This window comes from Saccoglossus kowalevskii, chromosome 14 (genome assembly GCF_978046115.1).
Source record: "Saccoglossus kowalevskii chromosome 14, keSacKowa6.1, whole genome shotgun sequence".
NCBI classification, from domain to species: Eukaryota; Metazoa; Hemichordata; class Enteropneusta; family Harrimaniidae; genus Saccoglossus; species Saccoglossus kowalevskii.
Window position 1 is genome coordinate 4,831,520 of NC_140654.1, and position 16,055 is coordinate 4,847,574.

The 16,055-nt window shown below is 36.2% G+C and overlaps 2 protein-coding genes across 2 annotated transcripts in view; one reads left to right on the forward strand and one right to left on the reverse strand.

Moving 5' to 3' along the window:
• The window catches only part of LOC144346423 (uncharacterized), a 267,079-nt gene that overhangs the window by 78,594 nt on the left and 172,430 nt on the right, over positions 1-16,055 (forward strand). The gene's annotated exons all lie outside the window — the stretch shown is intronic.
• LOC146734390 (glycine N-acyltransferase-like) lies at positions 76-15,838 on the reverse strand. Its single transcript, XM_085507822.1, has 3 exons — positions 15,131-15,838; positions 2,045-2,173; positions 76-1,684 (listed from the first exon to the last, which is right to left on the reverse strand). The coding sequence occupies exon 3, from the start codon at positions 1,657-1,659 to the stop codon at positions 817-819; it is 843 nt and encodes a 280-aa protein (XP_085363948.1). The 5' UTR covers positions 1,660-1,684; positions 2,045-2,173; positions 15,131-15,838; the 3' UTR covers positions 76-816.

Sequence of the window (16,055 nt, forward strand, 5' to 3'; positions counted from 1 at the left end):
ATTACACTTCTTTTATAACCATTGAACATCAAATTTGTTCCCGCAAAAATTTAGTGCATCATTTAATAATAATAATAATAATAATAATAATAATCTTTATTGCATCCTTAGAAATACAATCTTTTTATCAGTCTACAGCAAGAAATTAATAAAAGAAAGTTGGGTTAGTTAATAATGAGATAAAAGTAATAGTAAATGAAAGTATCTATAGTAATGATTTTATGAGGAATTTTTATTTCTGATTTCAAAAGATCTGTAAATATACTTCCCTACTTAATTATATTTTGGTTATTGCTCATCAGATATATAAATAAATGTTTTTTGTTTATTATCTATTTCTTTAGGGAGTTAAATATTTTCCTTCATTTCATCTCGATAATTGTTGTAGAGATGACAATTCATGAAGAAATGTAATTCATCCTCAGTTTCATTTTGAGAACAGTTTATGTATTAAGTTCTATTTTGGAGTTTTGGGTTGAGTGTGTCTATCTGTTTCAATAGCAAAGTTATGGTTACTGGTTCTAAATTTACATAAAGTAATTCTTTCTTTGAGGGGAAGTACAGATAAATATGGTTCACAAGTATATATAAACATCACATATGTTCTTAGCTTTGTTTTTCTTAAGGCATTCTTTCCAGAACTCAATGTAATCCTTTTTTAGTGCATTCATAATTTGTTTTGAATCCCTGTGATAAGTTTGACTTCATCTGTTCTTGTTCTAAGATTTCGATTTCCCAAATTTCTGCACCATATAATAGAAGGTGACAAAATTCACAATTTGGCATTCAAAGGAAATTAATTCAGAAAAATCATTTTCATTCCACTTTTTTGAAGCATACTAGTGTTCTCATTTGTGTTTTCTGAAATCCTAAACTTGTATGCATGTCAATTGAGATTTGATTTTTGTCACTTATGTAAACAAGTGGCAATATTCCATCCTTTAACAACTTCTTTGCTAAATTTGCTGTGACAATACTAGCCAATCCTTTTCTCCTATACTTGGAAGCTGTGTATGTCATCCCTATGTCACCAATTTGTCCTACAACAGCTCTGCTGATTGGCTGATCTTCTTCATTAAACACAGCCAAGGTTGCTAGACAGTTACCATTTATAAGATTTTCAAATGTCTTGATCGGTGGTGGAGTTCCGTATTGCCACTCATCATGGATGTAAATAGCATGTTTTTTATCTAGCGGGGCTAATCGCATCCCATAAGGTAGTTTCTTCTTAATCATTTTTTCAAATTTATCAGAATTGTTTAATGTGTACTGACAATAGAATTCTGATTCACTTGTGCAATGTTGATTGCATTCAAAGAAATTTTTGATTATGTCGTACAATGAAATGGAGAACTCTACCTGAATTTCACCGTCTTGGATTGACTTTATTACACCATGTTGGTGGAGCAGTTTTTGCATATTTGTAACATTGACACTGTAAATATAGTATTTATGTTTATACCCATATATATTCTCTCTTGTGACATCACATATAATACTAGTGATTTGGTTGATGTCTTGATTATCAACATAGACAGCTATGTGGGGGCATTTCATTTTCCAATAGTTATGAACCACTTTGTAAACTAGGAAACAATCTGGCATCCACTTCTCAAGCACTCTTAGTAGTTGAGCTGTTTTCTTGTGTTCCAGTTCCATTTCACTTTTTTCTTAATGACAGCATCTAAAGGAAAATGAAAAAATATCTGATAAATAGTGTCATACTTTCATTTATTGTCTAATAATTATTAGTCCAAGTATGGTTTAGTTTCTGTATCCCAGACGTACTTTGACCAATTTTTACTCAAATATTACACATACTTACTTGTCTGATTCGTAAATTGAATCGCTTGTGGTGGATTACCGATGCACATTATTTTGTTTTGTGATTTCATTGAAAATTTGAAAATGTCATTAACTGTTTTTTTTTCATGCCTGTATAAAAGCACATATCATACGGTAATTCTATAATTCTGAGATAGACTTCATAGTATACCTGAAAATTGTTTGAATATAATAGTATCGTACCAATATTTCTACTTACCAATATTTTAACTGGGAACCGTTGAACTTAAAGTATACCATTTAATGTTTAGAAGATAACCATTTGAAGTCACTGTAAGCAGTGCTGGTTAAAAGCTGCTGTGGCACACATAAATGCCAGGTGAATATCCTATATTAAAAATAAAAAATAGCTACCCTTATTTTAAAAATAGAGTCAGAAATAAACACTCAGATTAAAAGACAGTGGGATTTTGAATAGAATAACATGCACAGAAAACATTTTGGCAAATAGCATGCAAAAAAAACGAAAAAATTCTATAGGGAATGTGACAAAAAAAAAATGCGAAAATAATAAAAACCTCACATACTCGAAAGACAAGGGTCAAACAAATTTTGTGGGAATAATATCATGTAAAAATGCACCAGTATCTCAAAAATGAGTCAAGGTCAACAAATTGTCACAGTAGTTCTACTCTCCCCAACTTCCTAATGATCAGTCTCTTCTCTTGTAAAATCTTTAGGGTACCGTAGTATGCATTGTCATTTTTTTCTGCTGTTTTTTTTTTTGGAATTTATGATATTTTATTAATGACACGACACTTGAAGTTGTACAGTAAAATAGAACAAATTTACCGTACTTATCCGGGTAAGAGCCCATGCCTGGGCAAACGACCACCCCCCACCCCCCACTTTTGACACAATAAAGGAGTTGAGGTCACACACCCAGGGGGTCTTTTTCTACACAAAAAAAACTATTTTCTATTCATTGACTGTGGTTGTATTAACAGTTGACTTTCTTGAAGACTGTCGTGATACTTATAAAAAATGTTAATTGCGTAAAACAAGGGGTGAACGCAAAATAGCTGTGACAGCTTTCTGCCTTCAGGGCAGCGCATTCTGAATCATAACAGTCAGCAAGTCTATAAAAATATATATTAAAGCAGAAACGGTAGTTCTCTTTTTAGCTCCGCTGTCGACTTTGTCGAACGGAGCTTATCATATGAGTGATTGTCCGTCGTCGTCGTCGTCGTCGTCCGTGTCAATGTTTTACTTTTTCGACTTCTTCTTGAAAACTACAAGCCTGAATGCTTTGATACTTGGTGTATATGTACCTTGGGTAGACCCCTCTTAGGTTTGTTCATTTCATGTTGATATCTTCAATTCTCTAATTTTGGTGAATATTTTTGTCATTTTTGGTAAAAAGTGATATTTTCGACTTCTTGTTAAAAACCACAAGTGCAATTGCTTTGATATTACATATATAGGTACTACATGTGGACCTCTCTCAGATTTGTTCATTTTGTAATGATATCTTTAATTCTCTAATTTTCGTGAATATTTTTGTAATTTTTGGTAAAAAGTTATATTTTCGACTTCTTGTTAAAAACCAATTGTTCAATTGCTTTGATATTACATATTTAGATACTACATGTAGACCTTTCTCAGATTTGTTCATTTCGTGATGATATCTTGGATTCTATAATTTTGGTGAATATTTTAGTCATTTTTGGTAGAAAGTGATATTTTCGACTTCTTGTTAAAAACTGTAAGTTCGATTGCTTTGATACTATACATATTGTTCATTTTCTGATGATGTCTTCAGTTCTTTAATTGAAATGTGCATTTCTAACAGCGGAGCTATCTCAGCCGATAGGCTGCTTGTTAGTCCCCGTTCGGACGCAGTCCGAAAACGGGGACTTATGTTTTGCCCTGTGTGCGTCCGTGCGTCCGTGATCACCTGTATCTTGAACATGCATGGACCGATTAAGTTCAAACTTCACTCATACATCACACCTTATATGGGACATATGCACATGCATTTTTTTCATGATCCGATTAACGATAGCCGAATAGCGGCCATTTTAAGGCCGAAAATGCATCAAAATCGCACATTTTCACCATTCCGGACCCGGATCTCAGTTATGCATGGACAGATTTTGTTCAAATTTGGTACATACATTAAACATAATAGGACCTTGATGCACGTCATTTTTTTTTTTGGATCGGGTTCGAAATGGCCGACTGGCGGCCATTTTGTTTTAAAGAATTCAGTTCTGGATCCGTATCCGAGACATGTCTGGATTGATCAAGTTCAAACTTCACACACACAAGGTACATCATGTCACAAATATGTATGTGCATTTGTTTCATGATCTCATTAACGATAGCCGAATAGCGGCCATTTTAAGGCCGAAAATGCATCAAAATCGCACATTTTCACCATTCCGGACCCGGATCTCAGTTATGCATGGACGGATTTTGTTCAAATTTGGTACATACATTAAACATAATAGGACCTTGATGCACGTAATTTTTTTTTTGGATCGGGTTCGAAATGGCCGACTGGCGGCCATTTTGTTTTAAAGAATTCAGTTCTGGATCCGTATCTGAGACATGCTTGGATTGATCGAGTTCAAACTTCACACACACAAGGTACATCATGTCACAAATATGTATGTGCATTTGTTTCATGATCTCATTAACGATAGCCAAATGGCGGTCGCTTTAAGGCCGAAAATGCATTGAAATCGCACATTTTCACCATTCCGGATCCGGATCTCAGTTATGCATGGACGGATTTTGTTCAAATTTGGTACATACATTAAACATAATAGGACCTTGATGCACGTCATTTTTTTTTCGGATCAAGTTCGAAATAGCCGACTGGCGGCCATTTTGTTTTAAAGAATTCAGTTCTGGATCCGTATCCGAGACATGTCTGGATTGATCAAGTTCAAACTTCACACACACAAGGTACATCATGTCACAAATATGTATGTGCATTTGTTTCATGATCTCATTAACGATAGCCAAATGGGGGCCGCTTTAAGGCCGAAAATGCATTGAAATCGCACATTTTCACCATTCCGGACCCGTATCTCAGTTATGCATGGATGGATTTTGTTCAAATTTGGTACATACATTAAACATAATAGGACCTTGATGCACGTCTTTTTTTTTTTTCGGATCAAATTCGAAATGGCCGACTGGCGGCCATTTTGTTAAAGAATTCAGTTCTGGATCCGTATCCAAGACATGTCTGGATTGATCAAGTTCAAACTTCACACACACATGGTACATCATGTCACAAATAGATATGTGCATTTGTTTCATGATCTGCTTAACAATAGCGGAATGATGGCCATTTTAAGGCCGAAAATGCATCAAAATCACATATTTTCACAATTCCAGAACCGGATCTCAGTCATGCATGGATGGATTTTGTACATATGCAGGTGCATTTCGGTCATGATCTGCTTTGAATGTATATGTCACTCAAATATGAACGGAACGGGGACGTGTCATTGACAATGACTTGTTAAAATATGTCGTGGCCCTAAAAATGGCCGGCCGTTTGGTTTGTGCTTCTTTAGTAACTTAGAAACGATTCAGGCAAATCATAAAAGGAGAGCCGCAAGTGTCGCACTCGATCGGCTTTAGCGCCTTCGACAATGAAACCAATGTTGCAATATTGTAGCAACCCGTACCTGGGAGAGTGGTTGAAATCACGTTATTTTGGCTTTATAAAATATTTTGTAGCAGCTTGCGAATCTATAACTGGGGTCAGCAATTTTGCAATGTCACGCCAGAAACAGTGGCAAGCAAACCGGTATACATGGAAAGCACCACAGTGGACCCCCTAAGCAGAAGTAGAAAACTTACAGCAAATAACCAAGATTAAAATTTACAAGTCCTAAAACACAGTTTAACAAAATATTGCAAAGGTTACTGCAGTGGGAACTGTTATTGGTTAGTGGTTAGTAGATGAGGTGGTAGTAGAACAGTGGGAACTGAACCTACCAGAGGTGAGTAGGGGTAGAGGCAGTGAGAACTGCAACTACATGAATGGTTATTGGTAGAGCGATGAAAACCGCAGCTACCTGATGACAAGGTTAGGTAGGTAGAGGCAGTGGGAACTGCAACTACAGAAATAACGACAGTGTGGCTGTACCTGGCAGGTGGAAGAGGTGGTGAGGACCACAACTACGCATAAATGGATACTGAAATGTTAGTAATAAAAACACACTTTAAATACACTTTGTAAACAGTGATTATGGTGATTATCTTGGGGAATAAATGAGCACAAGTAATTGCGAAGTCCCAAAATGATGCAATATAAAATATCACAGAAAATGCCCAAGATTAAAGGATTTTTTTATTTTTTTAATTAATATAAAAATATAGAATACATGTATAAAGTACAATTACTAGTACAAATTCAAGGCCTACTGCACTACAAATTAAGTGTATCTCTTACATCAACTTCCTCACCCTGTTAATTTACCCGGTAGTCTACAAGTTGTTAGCCAAGGCAGTAAAGTGCAGAGCCCAAAGTTACATCTGAAGTATGAATGTATCGCATAGAACTATATGATGACCTCCAGCCGAGGGCCTTTATTAAGTGGTCCTGAATTCCGACTTGTCCAGAAAATTTAGACGAGTCCAAACCCAGTCGATTCAGAGGCTGATGCAAGATTGAGTTTGAAATTGAAATCGTGAGAGTGCGTCAGGAATTTCATTCTGTTTACCAGGAGAATTGTAGCTCTCAAAATGAAATTATAGTCCATAGCGCAAAGGGTCAGGCGATGCATAAGTGCATTGATGGTGTGATGGTGATCCCTTTCTTGATAATACGCACAGTGGCTTGATTGTCACAGTTAAACTGAATTCTGTGCTGTGACCACCGTTTTCCCCATAACATGGCGGCAATAACAATTGGATACAGTTCAAGTAGAGCCATAGATAATTCTATCACTGCGATCCAAATTTGCGTGGGCAGAAATCCTGCCACAAATAGCACACGAATTCGATTTTCGCCCAGCTGTGATTCGCATAAAAATGGCAGAATCGCAAACTGACCAATCGATTTTAGTCCCTTCCTGTTGCAAGTAAGCGGCAGCTCTAGTAGCGAACTGAACATGATAGTAGTAAAAAACATTACCAAAATTTAGTGCCAGGTCCGTAATGTTTTTCTGGTACAAATCTAGCTCCTCGCTTCGTTCTGGAAAGGTGCCACAAATAACTGCTTTGTATTTCTCGAAAGCTAACAAGAATTCATGAAAAGTTAATGTTTTGTTCAATCGGGGATCGGCGCTCCCTTTGATTTTAATTTCATTGCCCGATAAATCCATGATAGAACGACCATCTGCTTCCTGATCAGGAATTAATAATGCCGCAAGATTAAAGCGAACCTAAATGCGGCCTTAATTTATAGTTGTGTATATTCTAAACTGTATTCAAAATAATATTGCAGTGGTTTAATTTTGTTTTAATTATAACTGTAGCTTGGATAGGCATTTGAAGTGCTTGCAATTAAACACCATGGAGGCCATTCATGGAGGGGAATAAATAACGAACGAACATATTTGCCAAAGCATTCGCCACGGTATGGAGAGTAGGGCTATTCTATAAACTATTAAAAAATAACATTAATGGCAAGATTTACAAAATAAGAAAAAACATGAATTCAAAAACAAAAGCTTGCATTAATATAAATAATTATATAACTAATTATATAATTCACTATTAATAGAGGAGTAAAACAGGGATGTATAATTAGCCCAACTCTTTTCAACATTTTTATTAACGATTTAAAGGATAGTTTGTATAATGCTAATACTGAACCCCACCACTCCTGAATAATAACACTGTTAACTCTATTTTATATGCAGATGATTTAGCCCTTATTTCCACTACCCAGGCTGGTCTACAGACATCATTGAATACACTAAATGAATATTGCAATAAGTGGAAATTGAGTGTGAACCTTTCAAAAACTCAAGTTGTTATCTTCGGTTCAAAATTGAGAAAAAAATACCAATTCAATTTTGGAAATGATAACATTCAAACAACAAACAGTTATACATATCTAGGAATCACAATAAAATCAAATGGGAGTATTGCTGATGCAATGTCAAATTTAGCAGGTAAAGCTGGAAAATCAATTTACATCATGAACAAAGTACTTTTAGTTAGAAAATCTAGACATAAAACTAAAAATGAAACTATTTAACATTTACATAAAACCAATTTTGCTTTATGACTCAGAATTATGGGCCCTAGACTTGCAGGACATTCAAGACAATGCTAAATGGGACAAAACATCAATTGAAAAAATCAATATTAAATTCTGCAAACAAATCTTACAAGTAAATAAAAAATCCTGTAACTTAGCATCAAGAGCAGAGGTGGGTCATTATCCACTACTGCTCAGTGCAAAAGTTCAAGCTATTAATTACTGGTTGCATATAAAGGATCTCCCAGATTATAATCTAACAAAACAGACAAACCTAGAATAAACACAACACAATACTATACAATACAAATGGCTAAATGCAATACATACAATATTGAAAGACAATTCACTAAACTTCATAAAAGAAAAAACATTCACTATCAAACAAAAAAATCAAATTAATCAAATTTTAAAAACTTCCCTTGAAAATAAATATACCAGTTACTGGAAAGAAATGATTTCCAAAGAAAATAGCAAACTGAGAACATATGCTAAATTTAAAACAGAATACATCTTTGAGCCATATTTGAATGAACTTGACACTCATAAAAGGAAAATGTTGACAAAATTTAGAATTAGTAACCATAACTTGGCAATAGAGGAAGGCAGATATTCATCTCCTAAGAAACCTATAAATAAAAGAATATGCAATAACTGTGACTCAAATTCAATTGAAGATGAAGAACATTTTCTATTGAATTGCCCAAAATATAACACACACATGGAAAATTTCATCCAAAAAATTATGACACTACTTTCATCCGACAATAAAATTATACAGTTCACATATATACTCTCAAGCAAAGATCCTGACATAATTATAGAACTTGCAAATTATATTTACAAAAGATTTATTTAACATTTAAATACTACCGGTAGTCCTTTTTATTGTTTTTGTTTTTGTTTTTTTGTACAATTCTTATATATATCTTTTTATTATTTTAAAACTCTTTTTTGCTGTACTTATCCTATGTAAATCTTTTTACACGGAGGCAATAAAGTTATTATAATTATTATTTAACATCCGGGTACTTTTCAAAGCTATGACGTTTTAGTATCTGATCGCATTCATATACGCCATTGTACATAGCCGTTCATGCTGCCAAGCATTGTGTATTACATGTACTAGTATAAACTCAACTTTTAAAAAACTTGGGTTAGAGCCTTATGCGTTTGAACCACAATATTCTGAGAATGGAAACCCAATTGCGTTAAAGTACCATACTTCCCTGATCGTAAGCCCCTCCTGAGTATGAAGCCCATCCCTACATTTTTACTAGGTATTTATCGAGTTGAGAGCATTCACAATTATAAGCCCAGAGTGTTTTTACTGGGCGTCGATGATATTCTTTAAAATATGCGTGTAAAAGGTGTGTTTCATTTCATAATAATCGTGATTGGCATGGTAGTTTGGTTCGTGCTTTTAGTTTTTATGAGAAAACTCGCATTAATTGTGCATGGTGAACATACACAACGTGGTTTGCATCCTTTCTATTCTGTCATTTACTCAGGATGAACCCCAATGTTGCAATACTGGAGTAATCCATATTTCTTTGGGTAGTAGCTTTCGAAAAGCCAAAAATGTGATTGTTAAGTCGTGTACCTGGTTATTGGGCATGGTTTACTTTGAGAGTATCATGAAAGGCCTAGGGTTTGAACGATGTGACATGATGTTGGCGACCGTGAAAGGTGTTTAAATTCTTCCTCCACGCTCAGTTTACCCACGGTTACTATTAACCGTCGTTTATATTTCGAAAATTGCAAATCGCCAGTTTTTAGGGAAAAAATCATCGTTTTTTCGTTGCAATCAGTGCTACAGATCGCATTTTAACATTGCGGTAATTCACTTCCGCATTGCGTTAAAAAATCATCAATAATCGGAAAATTTCATCATTACGACACATCATTTAGATTGGTTAATGCACAGTCCCTCTGACTGTGGTTAATGAATGACACGACCTTTTAGGTTCAAGGAAGTTGTTTCAGGTCAAATCGTGCTGAAAAACCTCATGGTGAAAAATTGCTTTGCATCGAGAGTTTGCGTACGATCGAAAACATACCAAAATGAAGATAATGATAAATGCCTTCGTCCACTGTTTCCTCACAGACCCTACCCATTATTTCATCGTAAATTCAGACGGTATGTAAATCCACAGTCCCTCTATCATAGAGGGACTGTGGTAAATCGTATTGTAATAAAATGTGTGTGTTTTTTATGAACATGTTTGTTTCTTCATTGTAAGTGTCGTGGAAATCAATGACGCATTTTTTTTTTCAAAATTAAGTATTATTTTCCCGCCCGAGCCCAGCGTGGTGAACGAATAATTTTTTTGGATAATTTTTCGTTGTTAGCAAGATGGTTACAATGTTTAACCCCAAAACAAAATCATCTTTTCTGAGTTGGTCCTCAAGTATAAGCTCATCCCTTACTTTTCTCTTACGTGTTCATGCCTCCGGGCTTATGATCAGGGAAGTACGGTACTGTAAAGGGGGTAATTATTCACTGGGTTTTAATTTAGCTTATTTCGCTGACTGGAAAATGCGCTAAATTAAAACCCAGTGAATATGTAAAATTTAGCATAGAACACATTATCTAAATGACGAAACCGTGAATTTAAAACCCACTGAATATGCCTGAAATGGTAAATCAGTGAATTTTAAACCCAGTGAAAATTAGTCATTTTACAGTATTCTGTGAAGATTCAGATCAGTCCAGTGTAAATGATGAGAGTATATCATCGATGATGCCCCTTGTTCGGATGATAGTTTTATTTCAAATTACACGGAAGTCTGTGAACAATCTGCTTGGTTTTCTTGTGACAATTGTCCCATGATTTGCCAGTGCAGCCCCGTGAATACATGGATGAAAATGTTTCCACCACCACCCTACGAACTCAAGATTGCATACTCCAGCATCCATACTTTGAATAAATTGCACGCGCACAGTGCAGTACTGGAAACAGCATTTATTAGACAGTTAGACAAAAAACAAAACAAAACAAAATGCCTGTCTCGATCAATTGCACATCCATAATGTTTATATGTTGATACGCTTGTAAATAACATTAACGTAAAAGTCGAAACAACCTAGACTAGAAGTCAATTCACCAGTCCAGCCAACTATGGCTCCCTAAGTTGCTTATATTTAATCAGATACTATTTCGTCATCATGCTTTGTTACCTTACCTGTTTATACCTCATGAGGGCGTTTTTTTATGGCAAGATGGCGCAAACGGAAGTCCTTCGCAGGTTTATGGTTTCTCATATTTAAATCATCATAACTCTGAAGATAATCATTTTTTTTAATTTTTTTTTTCAAATTTATAATCAATATACATAACTTGATAAATACAAACACCAAAATAGGTTCTATTTAGTTCCTCTTTAACGTATTTACCCTGTAAGATGTTTGCTTTCATGGTCTTAGATACGTCTACAAGATCTGGCAAGGTTTATTGTTTTCATGTTTCGTCTGATATTTCTGTGGTATTCTGCTGAAAAAGTAATGCACGATTTGTTCCGAAATTCAGTATATTGTGTGTATTCCAGGGTTATTCGTTTTTTGCTGAAAACACCCCTATTTTTTAGTGGCAGAGTCGAATAGTCTCACTCCCACTGGGAAATCTGCATTGTTGCTTGAATGTGAGCTAATTAAACACATTTTCCAGACCGGCGAAAGAGTATGCAACAGCCAATTTTAACAGCCCGTCACATGATTTTACTCTGAATGTCAACATGAAAAGAGGCTAGTCCATTTTACGCAGGAGTAATTGGGAGTAGAATATGTGAGGGATAGTATCAACAGAGATGTGTATAGTGAAAAGTAATATCTATCCTTCATTTGCATCTCTGAGCATTTCTGTTTTAGTATATTGGTTTGAAAATGTTGAACTTGCATGATTTGCAATGTGTTTTTTTACTGGGACTCCCCTATTGATCGAATCCCGGGTTTGAACGAGAACGGCACACCACGTGATTCGTTTGAATACAATGCTGATGGCAAACATGCCGTGTTACTGCGGTACTCCACTGACGGGATGACTTTAGTACTGCATGCTACAACTTTGCTTGTGATGTTGCTTGTTAGCCATGGATTACATGAATCTTGATTATCAGTCAAATGTTGCTCATTTGACGTTGGTAATCTTTATTTGGAACTGAGTAACTTCCTAGTACTTCGTACTATGATAAAAATCAGTCAACATACATCAAGTTCTCTCAATCATAGTATTCCATGTGTATGTACACCTAATATGCCAAAAATGTTGCTGAACGATTTGAACTGAATAAAAATAGGAGACGAAAATTTGTTTACAAAATAAAAATACTTCGGTTGCCAATGAAAACCGGTAAAAAACAAGAAATATGTTTTCGGCTGTTATCATGGAAGGACATGAACGTGAAGCTAACATCTGTTTATAACTAAAACCGGGCACCTTATACGAGGTTCGCAAAATAACATGGCAGTCATTAGAAGTCGCTTTATTTTATTGTTAGGACGTATTCAGCCGTTAAATGTATTATTTCCAACCGTTTTGCGATAGTATTTTCTAGATTGGAGGCAGCATTTACATTTTATTCAAAGTTCAAAGCTGCGTTGGGATTACGTTGACAGTGGTAACAATGTCGGCGCCAGTGATCTCTTACCAGTGCGCAACGTAGTCAAAATAAAAGGCATGATCATTTGGGCACTGCTATTACAAGACTGGTAGGAGGCAATCAATCAATCAATCAATTTATTAACTCATAACAACCTACTGAAGGAGGTTAAAGGTTACAACAACAACAAAAATTACAGATAAAAATTAATCAAATTACAATGGCTAATAGTTTAAAGACAACCAGAAACAGACTAAATTGAAGTTAGTAACGGAAATATATAATAAAGTAAAATGAAACACCAACAAAAAACTATATACTGAATATAAAAACAAAAACCCAATGAATAGGTTTAAAAAAAAAGTTAATGACTAAGTAGGTGCTGCTGTCTAATAGCAAAGCTGTATTTCAGATATTGTGCCAGAGGAATGGCTAAAAATAAATTTGGCAATAAATTTGGCGAAAGTATTCAAAAAACAGATTTTGACTGTTGCCATGGTAGCGGTGGGTCAGGATTGTTTTTCCAATTAGTGATGGTACGACCTGTATGAACAAAGAGTTAAAAAGCCATTCCTGCTGAACAGTTACTCTAACTTTGGGGTCAACTTTCTCATTAATGAAAAAAGATATCAAAAAATCAAATAGTAACTTTTTGCCCACACTCAAGCCGAGTACAATGAGCTATGTCTGAGGTGTTGTATCACAGGGAGTTGGACCAACTTATGCATTTTCATAAATTATTGAATAATAAAATGTTATATAACTTTTCTTTTACCCCCCTCCCCTTCCTGGTATCTATTTCAAGTATTTTTGTCAGGTTCAAATCGTTCACCAGCATTTTTGGCATGTTAGATGCACATCACATAGAATACTAGGATTGGGAGAACTTAATGTTTGTTGACCACCTGGAAACTGAGTTTTATAAATCTTGAAGGGCTCTCGGAAGATCCACCCGTTGCCTGGACCCGCAGTAAAATCTCCGATTAATATGGAGCCGCAACCATCAACATCGATATACCTTGAGGTTTCTGCTGACGACATTGCGGCGTTACACAGTTCCAAATAAAGATTACCAACGCCAAATTAGCAAAATTTAACTGGTAACCAAGACTCAGTCTATCCACGACCATCAAGCAACATCACAAACGAGGTAGTAGTGTGCAGCTCACGAGTCACCCGACGACCGATTTCAACGAAAGTCATTCAGTCAGTGGAGTACCGCAGTTGCACGGCATGTTTGCCAATGCACAGATCTGTGGAGGAACTTTTAACTTCAACATCAACCGTGTATCGTAGTCGCCCAGTTTAAGTTCTGGTTCTGTCGTGGTCCCAACTAAAGGGCGACAGTCGTCGTGTCGCGTCCTGTTCGATATGGGACTCATAGCGACGTATACAACGCGTGTAAAATACATTGTTTATTTACATGAAATTCGAACACGCGCTGCGCTACGACCACCGCGCTTAAACATCCACGAGTTATTTATTCGGACAATGACTCAAAATAGACGTCTGATTATTTTATTTTCACACGTACAGCGACACGCGTTCTACACTGACAAGCGTTTCTAGGTCGCAGCACTGTCTTGGAGCATATTAATGGGCAATTGGGTTCCCCGATCTAAATTTCTATCCCGGTTTGTTGCACGTTCTTTTTTTAATATGAAATAATCAAATATGGGACATATGTATAATAACAGAACCCCACACCCTCCCCGTGGCTTCGCTCGTGAAAGTACGGCAGCAGGATACACCGCATCACTCGTGAAAATAACTTCCATACGCAATGAAAGCCACGGGGAGGGTTTCAGTCATAATACTTCATTATCACTGAAAACATTTTTCCCCTGAAATAAATTCCAGTGAATATGCCATTTCCCTCATACTCTATTGAGACACAGCGCAGTGAAAATTGGATTCACATGTAATGCTTGAAAACATGTCAGCAAAAATAAATTAAGTGAAATTCTACGTGACTTCATAATAGTTGGAAATGAACACATTACACCCGACCCTACCACTCCATATACAATGTAAACTACACCCCAAAACATCCTTTCACCCACAGTTACTACCGTGTTTCACCAGTGTATTCTATTTGACGTCAGGAGAAATTGAAATAAACAAATTAATTATAATTTCAGCCTCTAGTTGACCACTGATTAAATAAACTACCTCGTCTTTATGTCAACTTGCAGTTATTCGCTGCCTACATCAGTGACTTCAAAATATATGTTTCAATCCCAGGAATTTCACTCGCTGTTAATTGCATGGGAGTGCCAGTCTTTAATGAATTTCTATTGTCATGTCAATTTCGTGCGATTACTCGGAACATTAAGCTGTAACCACATACCGCCTAGGTGCTGTAATTAAATCCTGGTGTAAGCACCATATGAACTATGAACAATGCATGTGAAGCCAGCTGTGGGGTATATTCAATCCTATAGATTTCTCATTGTTTGGTAACTATTTGCTGCAAATGCAACAAAAATCAATATAAAAAATATTACCCACACAGTATTCTACAGGTTACTTGTAGTTTTCTAGAATTTCTACCCCAGACCATTCGTCCCGGTGTTATCGCTATCGCCACACGAGACTCCAGCTTGTCTCCTATACAATTTGACTGCGCACATCCAGAAAGTAGATGTAGCTGTGATTGGTGGAATACTAATGAGTTGAGTGTCAATCAAACGCCCACGCTATCTTTAGTAAACAAAGTCACGTGACACGCGCCATTTTAGTTTTGATTAGTTCATCGGATCGGAGTGTCGGTGCTCGCCATCCATAAATCAAATCAAAATGATTTCTAATTGGAAATGGCATATTTTCATCAAACTCCTTTTCAACATCATGGTTGTTAATGTCCGTCACGTCGCTAAGTACATTTGAACTGCGGTCATCATTGCAAATTGAATGTGAGAAAGTTATGGAACGTCGTTTTGAACTTGAACGTGGTCGGGCAGGCGATTTCAAGGCAGCACGCTTAACCCTTTCGTTCACAGGTTGGGAGATATTAGAATGACTGACAATTTCACGCCACTGTTTTACATTATTGGCGGATTTTTCTGCGCTATCAATCTTTCTCTTACAAACTAGACATAGATGAGACGACAGAGTCGCTCCTTTCACAACGTCGCACTGGATCAAATTGGAAAGACGATTTCCATAAGTTATCCCTCCTGCTTTTCCTGGCTTGAATAAATTCACACACGACTTTAACTGTCCACAAACTCGAAGACTACACGAACACAGTCTACAATAGTCGTCCGCAACAATATGTATGTATTTCTTCGGTGTACTGATGCACGAATGCACCGTGACACGGTGTTTCTCGGGTGTCGCCATCGCTGAGAATGCCGCCGGCGCAATTTTTCACCCAACTCGCGATTCTGTTTTGCAACATTTTATCAATATTCCCTTTGACAAAATCGCCGAC

Coding starts and splice junctions, on each gene's coding strand:
- LOC146734390 (XM_085507822.1), bottom strand. CDS start 1,659: ATGGAACTGGAACACAAGAAAACAGCTCAACTACTAAGAGTGCTTGAG.